The sequence below is a fragment of the Hyposmocoma kahamanoa genome, unplaced genomic scaffold (genome assembly GCF_003589595.1).
Source record: "Hyposmocoma kahamanoa isolate Upper Pololo Valley unplaced genomic scaffold, ASM358959v1 63, whole genome shotgun sequence".
Taxonomy (NCBI): domain Eukaryota; kingdom Metazoa; phylum Arthropoda; class Insecta; order Lepidoptera; family Cosmopterigidae; genus Hyposmocoma; species Hyposmocoma kahamanoa.
The window spans coordinates 154,146-177,991 of NW_020653851.1; the positions used below are offsets into that span (position 1 = coordinate 154,146).

Genomic DNA, 23,846 nt, shown 5'->3' on the forward strand with positions numbered 1-23,846 from the left:
CGCAGAAAATGTGGAAATATTATAAAACAAATCTATCCTAATAATGATTTTGTACATGTACGAGTACATCGGGATAATGATTGAATTTTCAAACGTTGTTTCGGGCAAATGTAATTTCGAAATTATTATCAGTTACCTTCATATTCAATATGTAGCGTATTTATTTAAAATGTTTAAAATAAAAACCTTTAAAAACCAAAAACATTAATCCGACAACAAGAAAATAGAAAAATTCGTGAGGTCCGCTGGTTTGTTCCGTGGCTTAGGACGCGTTCCCACTACGTCGTGACGACAGATTGTCGTGCATTTTACAGTGTCGTGGCTTGTATATTTAAATAAAGTTGTTCACATATAACATGACACGATAAACTGTCGTTCACGATTTTTTATCGTTACAACGACAAACTGTCGTCACAGTGGGAACAGCTAGAACGACAGTCGTCCAACGATAATAAAACGTGACGACATAGTGGGAACGCGCCCTTAGTTAACATAGCAACTGGCACGGTTTGTTGGGAGACGTCGGTTCGAATCCGGCCGGATAGAAAATTTTTTTCTGTGTTCGATCTTTGTATTAATAATTATAACAAACTAGTAATTTCACAAAAAATATTTGGTGATGAAACATTCTGTCATTCAAGTAAATACTTAATTTTTTTTTTAATTAATGGCTTATTCTTTAGTTGCACCAATACAACTCCAAATTTTCACACCATTAACGACTTCGGTGACCCAACGGTGCCTAATTTTTGAGGCGCCTCCAAAGTTACATTATAAAACGTGATATTATTAGCTCCTTTTTTATCGCGCTTTATCTGTTTTTAACCTAAAGTAACAAAAGATTAAAAAGATAATAATTTAAATTAAAACGCGTTTATATTGTTCGACACAAGACGCGGATATTATTACTATAACTGTTGATATTATAGATATTATGTACTTATGAAAACGTGACACCTATTGTCGCTTAATGAACAACACCGCTCAAGTCATTTCGTTCAGTGATAAGGCGAGGTATTTAAAAGCCTAGGTTTTAGGACATGAGGTTTAAAATTAATATAAATGTAATTTCTTTTCTTTTTAAATTAATATAAATGTATTTTCTTTGAAAAAAAAACCGACATCAAAAGTTCGCTTATCGGTTTTTTTCGATTTCCATGGGATCCCCTCATCAGACTCTGAACTCTTGGTGACAATGGGACTATTATGTACTCCTTTGTACATTTTGTATTTTCCTTTCTGGTTGTCATTCATGGTGACGGTGATTTATAACGCACACACTCAACATAGCCCCGCACTAGGGAAACCCTGTGTCGCGGGTGCCATGGACACACACATAGACAACCATAAATTACACCCAAACTCACGAGAGAAATAAATGTAAGCCATACAAACATTTCTCCCGGCCCGGGAATCGAACCTGGGACCTCTGCGTGGCAGTCCGGCATGGTAACCGTTCGGCCACGGAGGCAGTTTTTCGGCACGGAGGATTTGTCGATTACATGTAATGTGTCAGGTGAAAAGTCGACTTTTGTTTGCGGAAAATAACAAGTAATCTGTGATAGCCGAAACGAACCCGGAACAGCATCAGGGACCACCTCGAGAATTCACCCTTTCAAACAAAAGAAGAATTTTCAAAATCGGTGCACATTTGATAGAGAAGTTGATGAATACACGGGCATGCCTAAAAGAATTTGAGGATTTCCTTCGATTTTCATGGGATCCCGTAATCAGATTCTGACTTGGTGCCAATGGGACCACCACAACAGTGCATCCTTTCAAACAAAAAAATAATTTTCAAAATCGGTGCACAGTTGACGGAGATATCTGAAAACATACATACAGCTGAACGTATGACCTCCTCCTTTTTTTTCTGAAGTCGGTTACAAATAAGAACAGGTGGAGAAAATTTAACACAGGGGGTCTACTCTCGATCTCCGTCCGACATCCGTCCGAAACAATTACTGCAAAATAAGCAATACTTGACCAAATGAAAAGACGCGTGATGCGAATGAAGCTTCATACTTGATACTTGTCTTTTAATTTTGTCGAATATTACGTTACTTGTAATTAATAATAATTGGTTATGTAATGTAACGTAAAGTAATTAATAATGTTAATGTTATTAATGGGTGTATACCTAAATAAAGAAACATTTTATTATTATTATTATTATTATTATTACTTATTTGACAGTAATTCTTTCGGACGGATGTCGGACGGAGATCGAGTGTAGACCCCCAGATCCGACGTTGACAAGCGCCCGAAGGCGGGCAGCAGGCCCCGCAACGTGTCGTTAACTGGATAATTGTCAAGTTTTGGGATAAATGTAAATTTAATAACTGTGGGCCTTCAGTTGAAAATCAAAATGTAGCAGGTTCCCTATAGTATTTAAAGAGAAACATCTCCATATAACAACTTTATTTTATTTTTAAATAATTCGCTTTAGACTGTTCTCGGGATTTTATATGATCGAGTAAAGCACATCCTATCGTTTAACATATTATTTAGACAATGTCCTTAGGCGTATCGTATATTTTTTATAAGACCGTTATTTAATAGTAAACACCTAAACCATTTCATCTAGCAAAACAGTTTTTCGCGCTTCTACTCTGGTTATCGGAAAGTGTAAAACTGAATATATTATTGTATACAACATGTTTTAATTTATTTATGTTAAATTACCAATGACATAAAAAGCGAAGAGAACAATTACAAATTTATTAAATTATTAAGAAAAAAATTAATCAATCAAACTATATTAAAATAAAAATAATATAAAATTTCTTATAAAAAGAAATAAGTAAATTGAATTGAAATCAATTATTGGACAAATTATTAAGAAAATAAATGAAATTATAAAATTCAAAATAACTTGATGAAGAAACTATTTAAAAATAATATTGAAATCAACTTTAATACAGAGACTATATTTATATTTAATTTTACTTCTGACAATTTGCAATAATATCTACATTTTTTTTAAATCTTATTTTAAATTAAATAATAATGTAATTAATTGTAATACAAACTTTTAACACCTATCTAACAACATTCTAGGCACAATAAAAAAATGATTTAATTTTAATTTGGTAAAACTAATAATACGTTAATTTAACTTGAGTCACAGCTTCTATAGAATCACACACGGGATGAAGATCAAGTAACACGATATGATTTTAGGCTTGGGAAGTAATAAAAGGAAGTTTTTATTTTAAAACTCTGCTCGACCTCACTACTCTATACATATGGATAAAGGTCCATCTACACGGTTGAGCTACACCGTGGATAAATTTGAGCAAGCCATGCCACGCATTTTATGCATGTGTGCGAGTGTGTAACAAAATTGTTTGCCCAAAATATGAATGAAAACGTTAAGTTTTTTTTTATTAAAAAAAAGTGCGCATTAGACCACCATCTCACCTGATGGAAAGTTGTTGAAAGAGGTTGACGATGCAGCATGCACATCTAAACAATGCCTATTAACCCTCGCCTTGAAAAGATCCAAGTTTTGCCATAATCAATGTGGAATCGAAACGTTTTAGCCTACATCTAGTGCCCCGATGACGGAAAGGGGAAGGCGGAATTAAATTATGCAATTCCATCGCACACTCTCCGTGATAGCGATAGCGTAAAACACACAGAGAGCGGGTGAGAGTCGGGCGCGTGTCGGGTCGCTCGGTTGTCGTTCATATAAATACACGGAATTATACCCGCCATGTCAGTGTGTTCCACGCTTAAAGCTCGATCGTGTTGATGAGCATTATTATTGCGTAAATTTTTTCTTTTAAAGTTATTTTGTTCTTTTAATCAGAGTGCATACAATGTTGTCATAACAGTTTGCTGTGAAATTCCGTACGGATTTCAAAGCTAATGCGCACTCGACCTAACACGGGAGCTATCACGCGTTATCAGAAAATAGGTTTTATCTTGTGATAACAACTTGATTCGTAACCACAAGGTTTTAGGTACATTAGAACGTTTGGAGTGAGAAATGCGCAGGAAGTGCTTAAGTGTTTACTTTAAAGAAAAAATGCATACAGTGTAAGTGGCATTTTATCTGGTAATCGTAGTCACGATAACAAACAACTTTATGAGGTGAAAAAAAACTATAAAGTTGGGTGAATCTTATTTGATTCCTTATAATATCGCTGACGCTTGTACCTTTTCTTCAATGCGGTTTTAAATTACCTAAATTTTGCTATATTTATCATGTTCCTCACGTATTGTGTTTTTCTGAATTGAATGCATGCCGTGAATTCCTTTTGACCGATGGGACACAATTTTTTTCGTTCGATTTTCAAACTTTTTACTATCGTTATGGCCAGGCAAAAATATAGATAAAAATTCATGATTATAATACACAAATATCTGTGGAATATCGCTGGTGAGCGCTTTTTATTTTTCCAAGTTTCCAGGTGTTTATAGATTATGTTATTAGCGTAACGAACAGTCACTTCCGCCATGTTTTCTTCCGCATTTTGATGTTGCTCGTCCCTGTCAGTGATCGCACTTTTTAAGGTCTGATTGATTAACAACCCAGTAGCTCAACAGTTAAATCATTGCGTGATAAATCCCCTACATAGAAAATCTATATTTATAAAAGGTGGTTATTATTATTATCACTAGAAAAACTTTTCTAAATTGTCTCCGGTATGTTGGGTATTTTAATGGAATTTGATTTCCTTATTTTAGTACTCATGTATTTGATTTACCTAATCGGTGCTAGTATGTAGTACTGCGTGCTTAAACTGAAAACCAAACACGTAACCCTTATTTGTATAAAAACTAAAAACTTACAACAACAACGGTTTCGAATCTTCCGCCATTTTGGTTGGTCACTTTAAATATCGAACAACGAAAACGCACTATATTTTTATCACATTAAAAATCCACCTTCTAACTTTTGCACTGGCCACATAGTTCGAAATTTGAAAAATATTAAAAATAACGAATTTAATTTTTTAAGACTGTAGATTAATTAAAGGAACAGAGTAATCAAATTAATAATTTTTTCTTCAGAAAAGCTTATTTCTTGAAAGAATGTCAGTATTCTGACAAGACTGGTAGGACACTAATATTAAATAGTGGATAAACGTGTTATCAAAAACACATTGAGAATCGTGCACCGTGGCGCGCCTATAGCATAATAATTGTTATAGATAACGCTGTAATGTGCAAATAGTACTGGGCGATAAATCTGTTCGGATGTCTGTCTAAGAGTGTTAATGAATGAAGTGGTTGATACAAGTGCATTTTCAGTACGATGTACGTATAGTTTTATATATTTTCGAAGTAATTAACTTAAAATATAACTTTGATTCAGTACTTTTTGTATAATAAAAATATGTGCCAATCTGTGTGGTCTCAAACTAGGGAATTTCCTGTACTGTGAGTACCAGGGCGACGGAAGTCACTTCGAAGCAATACCTAGAACACCCAGATTGAATTAAGAAACGTTCAATTCCTAAATTGGTCCTACTGTGAATCCAGTAGCGCCCATAGAGCAAGCCGGCGACGTCGTCGTCAAATGGGTATAGACGGAAAAAATATTCACACCATTTAATCCTCCATTTTATGTCCTATGTTGTAATGTAAACAATTAATTTCCTTTAAAACTATAATTATAGCAATTACTAATGTAAATAACGATATCTTGCGACAGCCACCAAATCGAACACGCTATTGTCGCTTAATATTCAAAAACCAATTATGTGTAGTCATTATTTTGTTACTAATAGGAATAATTATGATACTTTTTTCATATGCAGTGATGTCTTTGCTTGTTAAAGGTTATTGATATTTGTGCTCCCTAATCAGTAAGTTATTTATTAACCTCTGAGTTTAAGTTGTCGTTAGTGACTAAGTCAAACACTTCGAAATTGTGTATGGCAAGTTCATTCACAGCCCCTTGCGGTCACAAGACGAACTAAACTTTTATATACAAGATTGTATGCGGGCCATAGCGATTTTCAACATCCTAATGTAATGATTTTATTTAAATTTAATAGGCTACAACTATAGATAACGGCTAACTTGAGAATTATTATTAAATGAAAGATGTTAAAGAAAAATGTATGTTATTTTTAACTAGAGCACAGAAAAAAGTGGTGAAGTACATTACGCTATTGTACGATCGATTTTTTCTGTTTGTTGATTCTGTGCGTCCAGTACAATGACGCCCTCAGAATGCTGTTGGGGTTGCCGCGCTACTGTAGCGCTTCAGGAATGTTTGGCGAGGCGCGTGTGGACGGTTTTAGCTCCATTTTGCGGAAGCGGGTGGCATCCCTGATGCACAGGGTGCGTGGCAGCGCCAATGGCATTCTTCGAACAGTGGCCGAGAGGAGCGATGGGCCCATATTGTATAGGTGGATAAGGGTACATTGTACATTCTAGATAACTCTTATTAACATAGATGGTAAGGATTTTGTTACTAACACTTTATGGATATCTTGTCTGAAATAAAGATTTTGATTTGATTTGAAAAAGGTCCAATTAGTGAAACGTTATTCTTTGTCAGTGGTGAACTAAACAACTGTAGAACACTATTAAGTGACGGTGGAACAACTCGAGTGCCTAGTGAGGCTACACGCCTGTCCATTTGCAGTGTCACTAAGAATTTTAAATCGCAAAGATCTGAGGGGCACTGCCACTGCGCCTTTCACCTTGAGACATAAGTTGATAAGTCCCATGTGCCTGTAATTTCACCAGAACCCGTAGCCCTCAAAACCGGAACGCAGTAATGCTTACATTACTGCTTGGTGGCAGAAATAGGTAAGGTGGCAGTACTTACCCTGGACGAACTCTTTCACAAAAAGGTCTACCGCTACTCAAATTACAATTATTATATCCACTGGATACCTTAAAATACAGGTGTCCCATAAACAGATGCTTGATAATCCAGAGCAGAATTAACAATTTTATGAAAAATTTGATTTGCAAAACTTGCCTACGAGCTTTGTGACTGATCATGTTGATTTTACGAACTGTGTCAACGTAGACACTTTTCTACCGACACGGGACTCGATTGCAGGAAACCGTGGTTGCTGTGTCCGGTAACGGCAACCGGACATTGCCGCCGGTTGCTACTTCTAGACACAAGAAACAGGTTCAGTGCTTGGAGTCCCGAGTGTTCCGTCAGTGTCACGATGGATGTCGATGAAGAAACGCTTATTTTACTTGTAGTGCTGATAATGCGTGGACGTCAATGTCGTTGCCGTCAATACTTACAAGCAAATCAGTCATCTCTCAGCAGCAGTTTCTAGTTGCTTACATCGATCACCTTTTGATTGGTAATGAATGTGTGTCAAATGGAAGCAACTGGAAACACCAGTCTGTGTCTGCGCACACAGCGGTCGATTCGATTCATATTAATTGTACGAAATAGAATATTCACTACTATCTGTGTAGTTATCAGTTAAATGTATCGAACATACAGAGATTACGTTTGCGTGACGCCCTAGAGCCTGTGCAAATTGTATTTTTTACTACTAGTCTATGCAAAAGTTCTGGTTACGACTGAGCTTCGTTTGATTCACGTTACCGCGCGGCTACGTAACGTTTCTATGTATGCGATCAAAGTAAGGGCCAGCGCAAAACGGCGGATGGCGACAGAGACACCGATTCTCCCAGCGTAAACTAGTGGAGAATGTTCCGTTTTGAACACGGATAAAGAGCTCGCGCTTGTCGCTGTCGCGCAAGTCTTAGGCCTCCTGTAAGGAGGGGGCTTAGGCCGTAGTGAACCTTATTCGGCTTGCGTGTTTCATCGCAATGTTTTCGTTAACCTTTAGTGCGAAGTATTCCTTCGTGTAAAGTATTCACAATTGCACGTAACTACGTAACTATGAAATTAAAGACAGGTGTATCCCGATAGAGACTCGAACCGTCCACCTCGCAATTGAGAAGCAACCGATCTGGGCTACCACCGCTTTAAAAAGTATGTATAATATTATAAAACATTAATCAAGAACGTGGTACACATCCAACGTTTAATGAAACATTATTTAATTAGGTATGCGTTATGTTATTTATTATTCATGTTCCGATACTCAAATAGCAAACATAAACTTCTAGGAGTCATACAGTAAACATTGAGTAATGTTTAAAATTCGAACTGGTAGGTAACGTTTGCATTTTATATCAATGATTGCCACTTCTTTGCCATAGAATAATAACCCTGTACCAAAATACTGGTGCTGCGGTTTGACATCTACACACCGAACGCGACGTGGTCACAAAAAAATTCCAACTAGCGCGTCTGGCAGGTTATTAGTTTTATTGCAAAGGATATTGTACATGTGTAAGTGGCAGTGGGCTGGCAATATCTGTCGAAGTACCGATGACCAATGGGAGAAGCGAGTTCTTGAGTCGAAACTACGGCTTGGCAAATGTAGTGCCCTCTGGCCAGACGGAGTGACGATTTGCGAAAGGTTGCTGGAAGCAGATGGATACGACGAGCTGAGGACCGGGCGAAATGGCGATGCGATAGGCTCTTGATATAGATGATACTGTACATGCAGTTAATTCGATTCAAATGTATAAAATAATATTCTTTTATTATATGTGTATGTTATGTGTGTGTGATAGTGGCCGCAAATGTCTCAAAAATTATATAAAAAAACTAATTTTGAATAACAAATGCCAAGAAGACCAAATGTGTTAAATTACAATTAATTAAAGCATAGAAATAAACGGAGAAAAGTTAGACTTTGTTAATAAAGCAGTCTTCTTGGGAGTGACCTTAGATAGTAAACTTCAATGGCTTCCACATATATCTTCCCTGGCCAGCAGATTAAGCTCCGCTGCATACGCAGTCCGCAGAATACGTGAGCTTACCGATATTAGTACTGCTAGACTAGTTTACTTTAGTTACTGCCATAGTATAATGTCCTACGGGATTCTCATATGGGGTAAAGCGGCAGATATTCAAACCATATTTGTATTGCAAAAACGAGCGATTCGTTCTGTTTACCGTCTAGGTTCTCGGGTTTCTCTCAGAGAAAAGTTTAAGGAGACTGGTATCATGACTGTGGCATCACAGTACATTTACTCAAATATTTTATATGCCCGTAAAAATATACATAATTTCAATAAGAAAGAAGATATCTATAATATTAACCTTCGAGCTAAGTCTAAACTCATGGTACCACGATTTCGTTTAAACAAGGTAAACAACTCTTTTATGGGGAACTGTATACGTTTTTACAATAAGATTCCGGAGCATATATTAAGTTTATCATTTCCTAAGTTTAAAAACTACATTAAAAATATTTTGATCGAAAAATCATATTACAAAATTGAAGACTACGTGTTAGATAAAGATGTATGGAAAGACGACATGGCTCCAGAATCCACACAAATTTGATTCAAACTGTATTCCATAGCATTTAAGTTTATTTGAAAAGAGCAATCCCTAGAGTTTCTTGCTCGTCCTTCTCAGGGAGGTCAGCGTAGTGAACGAGCAGTAGTTTAAATGTGACGTTTTCAAGTTTAAATTTATTTTACCTATGGAATAAATAATCTTGACTGACTTTGACTTTGAGAAAACTATAGTATTCTTAATTATGCGAAAAACAGATATTCAATGTCCGATTGTTTCTTCCGTCATTCACCGCTAATTTATTGCAACAAAATATGTGGCAATATCAAGTAAATAAATCATTGCCCTAAGTGTCGACTTCACGCATGTACTCAGTGTCACTACTGTTTCACTGCCTACTCTATGCGTTATTATCGACATTACCTCACACTTAAATAATAAGCAATAAAAATAACTGAAATGACAACTATAATATTTTACCGTTTGTCATTTTTACATGTGTTATTTATTGTTTATGTTAAAAACTTGAGTTTAACCTTACCTGTCTGTTAAGGACTTAGGATCGTTAACTTGCGAATTATTATTGTTTTTACGAGTTTAGTGGTATTGTGGCTCACTTAGAAACAGATCGACACTCGAAAAGCAAAAGGGGTTAAGCGACACTCACGTCGAAAATTTTATGTATATTCTGAACCAACAGTGTCTTTTTCATAACGTTTACAATATCCATGTTCCAAATTAGAATTTGTTTTTCGTTTCAGTATTGCTGCTTTTTGGACTTTTTTATTATCGCAGTATTGCTGGTAATGATAGAAAAAGTGCATGCGTCGACTAACCATATTTGCCTGCAGTCGCCAAGACGGTGTTTGGTTGATTTTCAGACCCAGGTTCTTTGTATTGTCAGCATAAGCAAGACTTAGTTAATTGTTTTTTTAAATAAAACATATTTTACCTAATTAGGCGTTGGACATGCACAAGGAATAACAAAAACATCCTAATTTTAACAGGGAAGATGGTTTCTCCGTACCACCAGTTTGGGATCCAGTATTTTAGACTGCAGTACTAATTAATATGTTCTAATTTATTCTAATTTCTATTATTAATTAATAATACATTTAACTTTATAAAAATCATTCAATAAAATAATGTGTAAAACGTAATGTAGCGTAAATTGGAATGTTTCTTTGTAAAATTAAAAATAAGGTATTTAATAAATAACTTTTGAAACTATAGTGAAAAAATAGGGTGGTTTGCATTAGTGTTAGACATAACTGGTTGGAGACTGTACCACCTCAGTCAACCGTGACCATGGGACCTATAAAGGGCCCGAAACGTCGGTTTGTTTGAAAAAACAAATATACGCGATTTAAATCCGGAAAAATAGTTTAATTTCCTATGAATAACAACCAATTAATAATAACTATCAATGTCAAGCATCGACTGTACATGCCATATGAATTAAAACCCTTCGACCTCTCATTTAGGAAGTAACTGATTTTTCACTGGGCTATCACCGCTTTTGCATCGCTTACGAATTATATAGTAATCAATGTAACGATTGAAAGCGTAATTTGCTTACCCACAAAATATATATTTTTTCAATTCCAATTTCAATTTCACACAATAAAGCACTCATTAATGAATATCTTAGTTTAGCTTATTATTTTGAACCCCTATGAACGGATACCCACAAGAAAATTATAATTTAAAATAACTACACATACACTAGTAATCTTACAGCGTACCTACTTATCCACTTGAAATAACAAGGCAATCTCTGAAGTGGATAAAGATAAGGGATATTTATGCACATCAAAGGTAACTGTACCTATTGTTAATAATGGCATGACAATTGTAAATAAAAGGAACCCGAGACCTTGCGACCCCCAGGCGCGCTCGGCCGTTTCAGCGTAGCACATTCAACAACAATGCAAACGGTCAACGCATTGAGCATTATGTAACGAACAACCGGAACAGTTGCATTTATATTTACTTTTATTTTACTAACCCATGTAAATTATAATAACAATGATTACGTACACGCTCATGGCCTCGTACTAGGGAAATTAAGTTGCAATGGACACACATAGACAAGCACAAATTACACCCAAACTCACGAGAGTAATAAATGAAAGCCATGCAAAACATTTCACCCGGGCCCTCTGCGCAGCCGATCAGCATGGTAAAATGTTCGGCCACAAAGGCAGTTAAATTGACGACTTAGTATTATAATTTTTTTACTGCCTCTGTGGCCGAACGGTTAGAGGTCCCAGGTTCGATTCCCGGGCCGGAAGAAATATTTGTATGGCCTACATTTATTTATCTCCTGAGTTTGGTGTAATTTGTGTGTGTCCATGTCACCCGCGACACACGGTTTTCCTAGTGCGGGGCTATGTTGAGTGTGTGCGTTAAAAAAGTTAAACAGTGCGTAAAAAAGGTTCTCGATTCGACTGTACTTTTTTACGTGTGTATGTCAAATATATATCTTTCTAAAGTTGTTTAGTAAAGACCTGAAGAGAAGTGACAACTGAGCCCGTCACCCTGCGACGTAAAGTTGACAAGTTTCTTGTGCCTGTAGTTTCGGAACACTGAAATGCTCACATTCCTACTTGGCTGCAGAAACAGGTATGGTGGCAATGCTCCCTCACACAAACTATTTCACGAGAAGCTCTACTTCTAATTAAAATAATAGATACAGGCAGACAGACTTTGGTCCTTGCGTTTCCAGCTACTTGGGCTTAATAGTCCATTTTCGAAAGACGGAAACAACAAAAACTGTAACAAAAAATATAACGAAAATCTTCAACAATAACAAATTAATTTTAACACGAAACAATACGAAAAACCTCATAACATAACAAAAACTCTAATAAATGGATCGTACTCGTTCTTGTGAATGTTTACAATAGAACTTACAATATGGTGGTTTAGCGAATACTGTAAAAATCATTAAAAAATGCAAATAATATGTCAATTTAAAAAAAACTATTTGGAACCTCTGCTTTTTTATTTTCTTAGGCACTAATTAGATTGGTTTGCTTACAATGGCCAAAGCTTTGTATAATGCCAAAAAAACGAATCGTATACCGACAAAATGTTGTCACGTGATTATTTTGTACCAATGGAAAGGTCGGTGTCTTATTAACAATAAAATTTTACACATCTAAGACTCAACTCACACATTTTTCAACTACAACGCCTGGCGACATGCGTCGGCGCGTGTATTCGCGTGTACGCGATATTTGCATAACATAAATTTGTAGGTATGTGTAACAAATAAAAAAAAAATTACTTTGCACTATTCTCGAAAATCAACAATAGTAATAGATATAAATATAGTAGTAATAGATAGCTAGCGTCTAAATAAACTTCCATTTTTTTTCACACCGTATCCCTTGAGATTAGATTTAAAAAGCGTTCAGATTTAATGCCAATAACTTGCACGACGACGCTGTATCAACGGTTTATTCGCGTGTCATCGGACCTACTTACTATGAGCGTTTACCCGCTACTCTCAGACTTGAACCGTCTGACGAAACATTTGGGCGCCGGCTGAAAGACTTTTTCTTGAAAAATCCTATATACTCTGTAAAAGAATTTATGGACTTTAAATTGTAACGAATTCAGTATTTTCTATTTTTATATTTTTATTCTATTTTTTACCGCATTAACATACTCTTGTATAACTGTTATCAACTTATGACGATCCTTGATGGAGAATGATATTTGATATGTAATTTAATGACAACAATATTATATAATGAATTGTTAATTTTCTAATTATTGTGTGCTTTTTTTATAATTTTTCACGGTTGACCATGGGACCTGTAAAGGGCCCGAAACGTCGGTTTGTTTGAAAAAACAAATATACGCGATTTAAATCCGGAAAAATAGTTTCATTCCTATGTGTAACAATCGCGAAAACCTAAGAAAAAGATCGAACACTCAGAAAAAATTCCTTCGATCCGGTCGGATTCGAACCGACGTCTTCTTACATACCGTGCCAGACGATACCGGAGTGTTCGATCTTTGTTTTAATAATTATAACAAATATATATGTAATTTCACTAACTTTTGAGGTCGGGTTTTTTTTATAACAAAGTTATTCGAAGTAGCATTTCGGTCATTTCAATGTCACTGAAAAGTTCTACGTCTTACGCATAAAGGTCATTTTCGAATAGAAAATTTGAGGTGACGTGTCGTTGTTATACTACTCTCTACTCTACGTAACCTCGTCTGTCATCCATCATATATCGTCTTACTTTCTCAAACTCGTATCTTAAAACACAAAGTTACTGAAATATAAAAAATGGATCAGGTTGATTTCACATCACATCTCCTTCGTATTCACACACTGGCTTTTACCTGTTCTTAAAGCAATGCATCGAAATTGACACCCTTGATAAGAAATTTATAATAAATAGAAAGTTTTGCGATCTCCTGAATAATCACTCTATAAGATACGAACCCAGTAGCAGTAGAGCTCCTTGTGAAAGAGTTCGTCCAGGGCAGTACTGCCACCTTACCTATTTCTGCCGCCAAGCAGTAATGTCAGCATTGCTATGTTCCGTTTTGTAGGGTAATAAAGGCGCTGGTGAAATTACAAGCACATGAGACTTGTCAACTTATGTCTCAGAGTGACAGGCGCAGTGGCAGTGCCCCTCAAATTCTTGCGATTTAAAGTTCTTACTGGCAATGCAACTGTTATGGACAGGCGTGTAGTTTACCATAAGGCGCACGACTTGTCCGTCCTGTCACTTGATATTATAAAAAAAAAACGAGCTGTCTACGAGTGTTTATTTATTTTGTACAACTTACACTTACAGTACTTATAACTAAACATGTACGAGTAAGTTATAGTCACAAAAAAACGTTGAGTCGATCACCGGCCAAAGATAGAATGCGGAATTTGGATCAAAGAGCTTTGGGCATTGACCGTTTGAGAAAAACATAGATATTATATTCAAGTTGTATGTAAATAGATTTGACAATGTGAGTCAAAATCTACTTAACAATACTCGTTGACAGTATATAGTCTAATTTACATCTAAAAACCACTGACAGTTAACATTAAAGTAGTAACTGGAACTTGTGAACACTATGACCATAGCATAAGGGAGTAACCACACTTATTAACGCAGAATCGCATTAAGCCAGTCAGAAAAAGCTTTATGCCCGTGAATTTAAGAGCGAAAAAGACATTGGTCAGACATCGGTCAGTAACGACTCCGCTTCCTGCGAATTTCCGATCGCGTCCGTACCCACACTGACGACGACGGATCCTGGCCCTGCATTATCGCTCTCCGGCCAACATCCGTCCGAAACAATTAGGGATAAACGACACTTATCGACGCGGAATCGGCTTGAGTGATGATGTTTTAACCACACTTGTCGCATTAAGCCTATTCGCCGCCGACGCGCGCCAATCATTTGTGTCTAAACTAGGGTCTACCGTCGTCGGCATGCGTACGGACGCGATCGGAAATTCGCAGGACGCAGATTTGTCGCCGACCTGTATCGACCCGCGTTCGTACGAACCGTTGCGAAATGTATAACGTCCTTTACGTTCTTACGTCCATCAACATAAAGCTTTTAATGCGATTCCGCGTCGATAAGTATGGTTTATCCCTTACTGTCAAATAAGTAATTCTCGACAAAAATAAAAGACGCATGATGCGAATAAAACTTCATACTCAGCATCATCTTGTAATTTGGCTGAGTATTACTTATTTGACAGTACATTCGAGTGCTTGGCAAAAACTACTGCCAGAAAACTAGGTATACTTTACAAGGTTAGGCGGTACTTCACACCTGAACAGCTTTTAAATCTGTATAAAGGACAAGTTCGATCGTGTATGGAGTACTGCTGCCACTTTTGGGACGGCTCTGCCCGTTAGCTGCCTTGGACTCGGTGGAGCGAAAAGCAAAGAGACTTATTAACAACAATTCTCTTGTGGAGTCGAAGCTACAAAATCTCGACCATCGCAGAAAAGTAGCCTGCTTGTCGGTTTTCTATCGGATACATTTCGGGGAGTGTACGCAGGAACTTTTCAATTTAGTTCCAACCTCACCGTTCCTCCTTCGGTCGACTAGAAGGTCCGGAGCACTCCATTCTTATGTCGTTGATATTCCACGTATTCGCACTAAGCGCTTTGCTTCCTCCTTTCTGATGCGTACGGCAAAGGAATGGAATGCTCTACCGGTATGTATTTATATCTATATTCTCTAATGTATTTCCCGAAAAGTACAATTTAGAGCTATTCAAGGCTAGAGTGAATAGGCATTTTTTGGCAAACGCGTACCATCGTCGGTCACATCGTCGCTTAACATCAGGTGTCGGAAAAAGGATGTCGAACGGAGAATGGGAATAGACATCGCGTTAACGGCAAATCAGCTTAATGCGACAAGTATGTTTAAACACGATCGCATCAAGACGAATCCGAGTCAATAAGTTTGGTGACCCCCTAATATACACAACCACGTAATTCTACAGTGGATTAAAGGACACAGCGGTAGTGACGCAGCAGATGAACTAGCCAGAAAAGGGTCGGAGACGGACGCTTTAGGACCAGAACTCATAGTGTCCCCTACCAATGGTCAAGAAGATCTATCTACAAAGAAACAAAATCTTCTCATAATAATACATGGACAGTCCTTACGGTTTGTAGACAGGCAGGGAAGCACTACCAACGCTCAACGCCAGTCTATCTCGAAAATTAATTAAACTTAAAAGGCAAGAGCTTCGCACTCTTACTGCCGCACGGTATCACAGACAGCCCTATATGCAGACCGTGCAAGGAGGGAGAGGAAACGGTTGCGCACATTCTACTACGGTGGCGTGGCCAACTACAGGGCGAAGTGCCTTGGAGTGCCGAGGTAGCTCCCCGAAATCTTCAGCAAACCGAGGAGATTGCTAAGATTCCTGGAGGAGCTTGGGTGGCACGAGTAGGGCCCTGCACCCACCACACGCAAAATAGGCGCCTTGACGTCGAGTTGCGGACACCAAACTGGGATTTGTACTACTTGTCTTATTACTTGCTAATAGGTACATACCACGAAAAGTACAGATTGTTTTTTTTTATTTATTTGTTTTTAGTGGACGCACCACTTCACCAGCTAGTCACTTACAACAGATGGCGATACAACGAAAAGTCGTCAAGAAGTAGAACAATTCGTAAGGTCCGCTGGTTCGTTCCGTGGCTTAGTTAGCATAGCGGTCTCGCACGGTTTTCAAGTCTCCCATCTTTGTATTAATAATATAATAATTATTTGTCTAGTTTTCTAGGTATATTTTTCCACATTTCAAAGTTGACACTTGTCAAAAGTTAAAAATACTGAACGAAAGCGGTGGAGTCAGACTTTTTGTACCTACTATCATTGTTTTCAATGTTGCCAACTTAGCGATTTTGTCGCTAGATTAAAGGACATTTTGTTTTTATTTAGCGACAAGAAAAATTTTGCTACCTTTTTGACGTCTTTTTAATTAGGTGTCGTCTGCTAACATTTAATATGATTTTACCTTATCTCATATATTTTCTACTCAATGGTAAGGTTGTATTGGAAGAGGAGAGGTGCTTCGGCGTCGGGAAGTGAGAGTGCCTACAGCTACATCACCAGGGAGAAGAGTTGGTAGTTGAATTTAGATTCAACGCCTTAGCGGTGGCAACTGCTAGTTGTGCAATGCATAACGGGAAGTGAGCGTGCCAACTGCTCCGATACCTATCTGGAAGATAGGGAGGGTACATTACGTGCACCCGGGGTCACTCACCCAAGGCACTATCCTTTTGAGCACCGGATGAAGTCCGTGACAACTGTCTGACAACCCTGTCCACGGGCTGATCTAGGTTCAGGATCTAAACTTTTAAGGTCCCCCGCGGGCTTGCTTGCACAGGTTATAGTACTATATCGTCCCGTATAATCAAGATGTTAATAGAGAAGGGCACTATAATCACAAGTTAAGTTGAAAGATATGGGCCTGGTCTTTTATCTGCGAACTTTATGATGAGCACCATAAGAGTAGAATTTTCGAATAAAGTGAAAAAATATAGTTTTAGCGACAACTAGCGACGGTTAAGCCTTCTGTCTAGCGACATTAGCGTTACTCTAGTTGGTAACACTGCTTGTTTTTCGCTGTTGCACATTGCACCATCATTTTCAATTTCGTTTCCCTCTAACTTGCTTTTAGCAATACAATTTTATTTTAGAATTCATGCTAAATAAAATTTAAAGATAATTAATGAAGCGTAATTGGATTAAACTAACAATGTCAGTTGTACAATAATACAGGACACAGTAATCAAAGTCAAAGGGCAAAAGTGTTAATTTTAGCTTTGTTAGTTAAATTAATCCCCCTAAAAAAAAGCCCCTAGACATTGACTTACAATTATATGGACGTCGGGTCCGCGCTAAAAAGTGTCCGAACTTATAGGGCGTTAAAATCGTATACAGAGCGTCATTCACGCTTTAGTCTTCGTTTGTTCGACTGACAGCGAAGCCAGCAAAATTAGACAGTACTGCGATGACATTACAATTTCAATTCAACGTTTTAGCTTTTTCATATTGCTTTACATGTCACTACGTTTAAATAGGTTGACTTGAGACATTTTTTTCGTGGTTTTTGTATTAGACCCGTCGTCCATTTATTTGTAAGTCAATGCCCCTAGACTAAAAGTTTTAAGCAGTACCTACACATTTGTAACTAAAATGATACGTTTTATCCTTTTCTTAATTTCATTTGGGTCAGTTTACATTTGCTCAAATCGACGCATTGTTAAATGTCCTGATTAAATAACAAAATTTGCTTAGTTCCTCAGCAAATCTGCCACTAAAGTGCGTAAAAACGATACTACGTGTATTGTCACTGTTACATGCAATTGACCCAAATAAATAGATAACAAGCCAATTGTATTGTAACAACAAAATAATATTTAGTAGCAGTAGAGCTCCTTGCGACGCGTGATGCGAATGAAGCTTCATACTGGATACTTGTCTTTTAATTTTGTCGAATATTACTTATTTGACAATAATTGTTTCGGACGGAGATCGAGAGTTGACCCCCTGACGTCAAGCGGTAGTTACTTACTTAATTACAGAGCTTTAAATCTGAAAGATCTGAGGGGTACTGCTACTGCGCCCATCACCCTGACACATAAGTTGAAAGTTCCTTGTGCCTATAATTTCATCAGCACCCTTACCCTTGAAAACCGAAACAGTAATGGTTGCACTACTGCTTGGTGGCAGAAATTGGTAAAGTGGCAGAAGTTCCATGGATGAACTCTTTGAGAAGGACCTGTACTGCTTCAAAATTCACATTTTTCAAACAGATTTTTACTGATTGCATTTTTAATTTGGCATTGTGTTTGTTTTTGTTTTGTTTTTTTACCAACATGCAATCGGTCTTATAGGAGACCATAAGCTGTTAGTATATTATATTATTATAATATATATAATTATAATTTTTATAATAATATATATAGTCTATCTTAAATAGACAACAAATAATTGTATTGTCAATGATGAACAGTTACCATGCTGGACTGCCACGCAGAGGTCCTAGGCTTGATTCTTGAAATATGTGTATGGCCTACATTTATTTCTCTCGTGAGTTTGGATGTAATTTGTGGTTGTCTGTGCATGTGTCCTTGGCACCTGCGACTTAGGGTTTCCCTAGTGCAGGGCTATGAGTGTGTTGCGTTATTATTATTACTATTATTTGCCACAGATAGACTTAACTTAAAATTTTGGCAATAATATGTTATTTACAGTTTCGATTCAGAATTTTAGGTTTGGGTTGTTTTACTAATGGGCCTCCACTGCTTAATTTAAGTCATATGTTCTAATATAAATAATCTATTTGTGCGAAAATTGTGTCACATTTTTTAGTTATAACTTTATAAGAGAGGAATAGGCAGAATATTTCTTCCAAAATAATAGTTAATAAATAAATTTCATATCATCTATATAGGCTTGAAAACTGAAGGGTCCATATGTCCTAATGTTTTGATATCTCCAATTTTTCTTTTTGTTTTTAAGAGTACCCTTTTAAAGAAATAAATTATTACTGGAAGTGAAACTATTTTGGAAGACAGGAGTAGGAGTATGTATGTATGAAACTATTTTTTCTGACCTGGCTGACTAACTGAGTCAGCTATGGGACCCCGAAAGCCTGAAATGTTGGTTTGCTTGAAAAACAAATATTACACAAATATAGACTCAGAAAACAGCTTGTGAAACCCCAAAAATGTGATACATTATTATTAAGTCTAAACAATTACCAAGACAAAGATTTTTTTTTCAAGTACAGAGTAATAGATATGAAAAAATGTTATGTCTTTGTTGCAAGTCTTCTACATGGGCTTCCCATTTCAAATATCCACTCTTTAACCCTGTGAATGTCTTTTAACTACACAACTTCACCCTTGCTCTACATTGAGAGATATATGTGTGTATATGAGGTAAGCACACAATCATGTACCTGCCTCTATTATTCATTCTTGTGATTACAATAGGCGCATCAGTTTTATTTAGATTAAATAAACAGTTAAATGTGGTACCTTTGGTATTTAAATGTATATAATAAACAAATATATAGGTAGAGAAATAAATGATTTTATATTTACATCAGTTATTTTTGTAAGAATACAGGGATCTTTGCCATACAGCCTAGTTTATTAATAATAAAATATTATTTTAGTTTTTTTTATTTTGTACAATACACGTGTTTACAGAAAATAATATCGTTTATTGTGACGATTGTAATATTGAAACATTGAAAAATATATTTGAGGGTCGTCTATAAAAATATTCATGAACGCATTTCAAGTTCATGAGACTAGTCCTGTCAAAAGATCGCGGAGGTGGTGACGAAAAAACCGCGCTAAACAAAGATAAACAAACTTGGTTCACACACTCACCCGTTCATCGTATTGTGTGATCCTTGTTGCATAATTTTGTTCTGCACTAGACACCCAGGAGTCTCAGATTTATCAGAAACGTGGTTCGTCTCCACATCCTCCAGAATTGCGGTCCTATCAGCGTTCGTCTTATTCAACTTATCACTAGACAAACTCTTGCTCCTGTACCGTCCGTTGATCGGAGCCAAGTTCTTATCGGAAAACACACTCAAACCGTTCAATTTACCGTCGTTTTGATATTTTTCGTTAACTATATTCGATGACATCTCGCAAACAAACTATCGTACGACAGCTGTCAATCTCAGCTGCTAGGTAACTGGCGCTCGGACGTACGAACGGAACGTTTTGCCAGCCGCCGACCGCGCGAACAAAACAATGCAACTCCAACCAATTTGCGACGCCAACGAGTTCAATCAAATTAGAATGCTGTAACGAGTATTGCAAATAGTCGAGTTATACCCGCGTGACGTCCATTATATGACTGCGCATTCAAAAAAAAGTTTGGCCAACTACAATGCCGCAACGCGGATGAAGACGCCGATAGGGTATTGTCTAATGTTTAGAGTGCTAATCGTTTAAAAAGTAAGGAAGCATCACTTTTCCCTGTTAAAAAGACAGGAAGGAACTTCCGAAGTTTGATCTAATTTAATCTTTTGTTGTAGCTAAATTGATGCATTTTTCCAAATTTGTGCTAAGACGGGGACGAATCCAGGATTTTTAGCGCCACTTAATAAAAAATATTTTCTTAACATGTAATATATTCCGCCGTAAATCTTAACTAACGTAATAGCTACGTTATAATTTCCATAACTACCTACTTTATATAAATAAGAGTTGCATTTTATTACAATGCTGTAACATAGGTACATTTCTAGTACTTATTTACGAGGCTGACCAGAGTGGACAGACGACCTTAAATTTACGTGTTATGCGTTTGAATGAACTCCACGTAACTCATAAATTGACTGTTGAATTGTAATGACCAGTTAATATCGTTGGTCTTGTTATCTTGTACCTACTACGATTTCTTTAATCGTTTTTTGATGAAGATCTACAATTTTGCAACTCTTGTTAAAGCCCGAATCGTGCTATGTCAAAGTTTGACGACCTCAGTGATTGAAGAGTTTGCACTGTGGGCGTTATACATACATATAATGAGGTGCCGAGAAACGAAATATGGCAAACGAAATTTTGTCTTACTTATACTTACTTCCTTATACCTACTTTAACTGCCTCCGTGGCCGAACGGTTACCATACCGGACTGCCACGCAGAGGTCCCAGGTTCGATTCCCGGGCCGGGAGAAATATTTGTATGGCCTACAATTATTTCTCTCGTGAGTTTGGGTGTAATTTGTGGTTGTCTATGTGTGTGTCCATGGCACCCGCGACACAGGGTTTCCCTAGTGCGGGGCTATGTTGAGTGTGTGCGTTATGATTATTATTATTATGACTTCGCTGGCTCATGGACCTGAAGTAAATCTTGGCCTCCGACACTAAGATGTGCCACTCCTCTTTCGTCTGTGCCGCTTGTTGCCAATAATCTTTGTGGACTTTGTCGATCCAGCGACATCTAGGACGTCCAACCGGTCTTCTGTCAGATGGTTGCCCTAGATATGCTCTCTTGACTGCACGATCCTCACCCATCCTCTCGACGTGGCCAAGCCAGTGAAGTCGGGCTGATTTAGTCTCTTCCATGATATTATAAGCTCCTTCCCAAATCCTCAATCACCAGATTTTTCCTCATTCACCAGGTTGAGAAGATGGTTCTTCCCTAGTTGATCTCAGAATCTTTCTAAAGATTTTCCCCTCCGCCGCTGTTTTTAAAAAAAACAAAAGTGGTAAAATATTGACATATATTACTATGGTACTCGATACCTAATGCAGACAATGTCCTAGTTTGAGACTAGGTCGTTGGTGTATTGTCTGGTACATTGTAATCTAAAAACGAAAAACTACCGCAAATTATTATTTGCATATTTGTCATGGATTTCATTAAAAACTTGGAATTTCCTATGTCTTTAAGTTCTTTACTAAATTGCAAGTTTTGCGTACTCAGCGATGGCTCATCAAAAATCTACGATACGTACGTTTAGCAAACTCGAAATTTATCATTCCGAAAAACATTATAAACAAAGGAAAAATTATGAAACGTTAGTAATTTATTGAATGGAGAATCAAGAGTAAAAACATGCCAGATTTACTACATTCTCATCTGTCATCACAATTTTTTACGACTATACGGAGACTTTGTGTTGTAATTTTTTTATAGTAAGATTATACCTAGTCGTTAGCTTTAAGAGTTTATCGTAAATATTTGAGAAGAAGAACGTATCACAAGTTTTAAGTTCTGTTCATCACGACATCATCGTGCATAAAAAATAAGGATACGGAAACTCATATTATTTTCACACAGGATATTCTGTAAAAGACATGTTTTATTCTTTTTATTTATTTGCTAGCTATGGCGAGAAAAGGATTCAAGTGAAGCCTACGAAAAAGAAGAAGTCTATAATAGGGTACTAGGTGATTGTGTCCTAATATATCCAATTAATAATGGGACATATAATAATATATTGTTAGCATACAATTGGTACTTAAGATTGAAATTTAACTATACATATACAACAATATCTATGTCAATACTGTGCAAATAAAGACAACGATATATCATTTGCTCTCGTCAGTTTTATTATGCATACCAATTCCAAATGTCTAATTGATATCCAGTATTATTTTTATCTTCTGTCAGTGCATTATATGTATATATTTTTTATCTTTAATAAACTTGTAAAGGTAACAAAGTAAGTAATGTATAGGTTACAGCACGCTAAACAGTAGCAGTAGGTAGAGCTTCTGAAACAGTTCGTCCAGGAAAGTACTGCCACCTTACCTGTTTCTGCCGATAAGCAATAATGTCAGCGTTACTGTGTTCTGGTTTAGAAGGTTAAGAGCGCTGGTGAAATTACAGGCACATGTGACTTGTCAACTTATGTCTCAGGGCGACAGGCGCAGAGACGGTGCTGCTCAGATCTTTGCGATTTAAAGCCCTGAGATTAAGCTAAGCTCTTCTTCTTTTTTCTGTCCTTATCCCACGCTAGGTGGGGTCGGCACAAGATGTATTTTTTATTCCACTCTCCCCTATCAGCCGTCGGTTCCATATTCACACCTTTCTTATCCATATCATCTTTCATACAATCCATCCATCTTTTCTTTGGCCTTCATTTCCCCTTATATCCCTTGACATTCATACGTAACACTCTTCCATTGCCGTACGCCACATTTATATGGCGTACGACACTGGAATAGAATTCCCTGTATGCAGATTCGTTCCCTGAATGCTGGGAATAAATTAGGGCTTTTTCATGGCGAGAGTGAATAGATATGTTATGTTCATGTGAAGTGGAGGAACATGGCATTGTGGTCTTTTTGGTCACAACTAATCATAGTATATTCCTATCACACATGAATAATTTAGCTTTTTACATGGTAACAAATTGCTACTACTACTAGAACTATTATTAACCACGTTATTAAGAGGGAGCATGCCAAGAAAGTTTTGACGTCGGCTCCGCCCAAATTTGTGAAACAAATATATGCCTGAAGTTCGCGTGAC

General features: G+C 37.0%; 1 protein-coding gene across 1 annotated transcript in view; it reads right to left on the reverse strand.

Moving 5' to 3' along the window:
* The window catches only part of LOC113229900, a 48,110-nt gene extending 27,553 nt beyond the window's left edge, over window positions 1-20,557 (reverse strand). Inside the window, exon 1 of the mRNA XM_026463591.1 lies at window positions 20,233-20,557. Coding sequence (XP_026319376.1) covers window positions 20,233-20,498 — 266 coding nt within the window. The 5' untranslated portion in view covers window positions 20,499-20,557. The remainder of the gene's footprint in view (window positions 1-20,232) is intronic.
* Window positions 20,558-23,846: the final 3,289 nt, after the last annotated feature.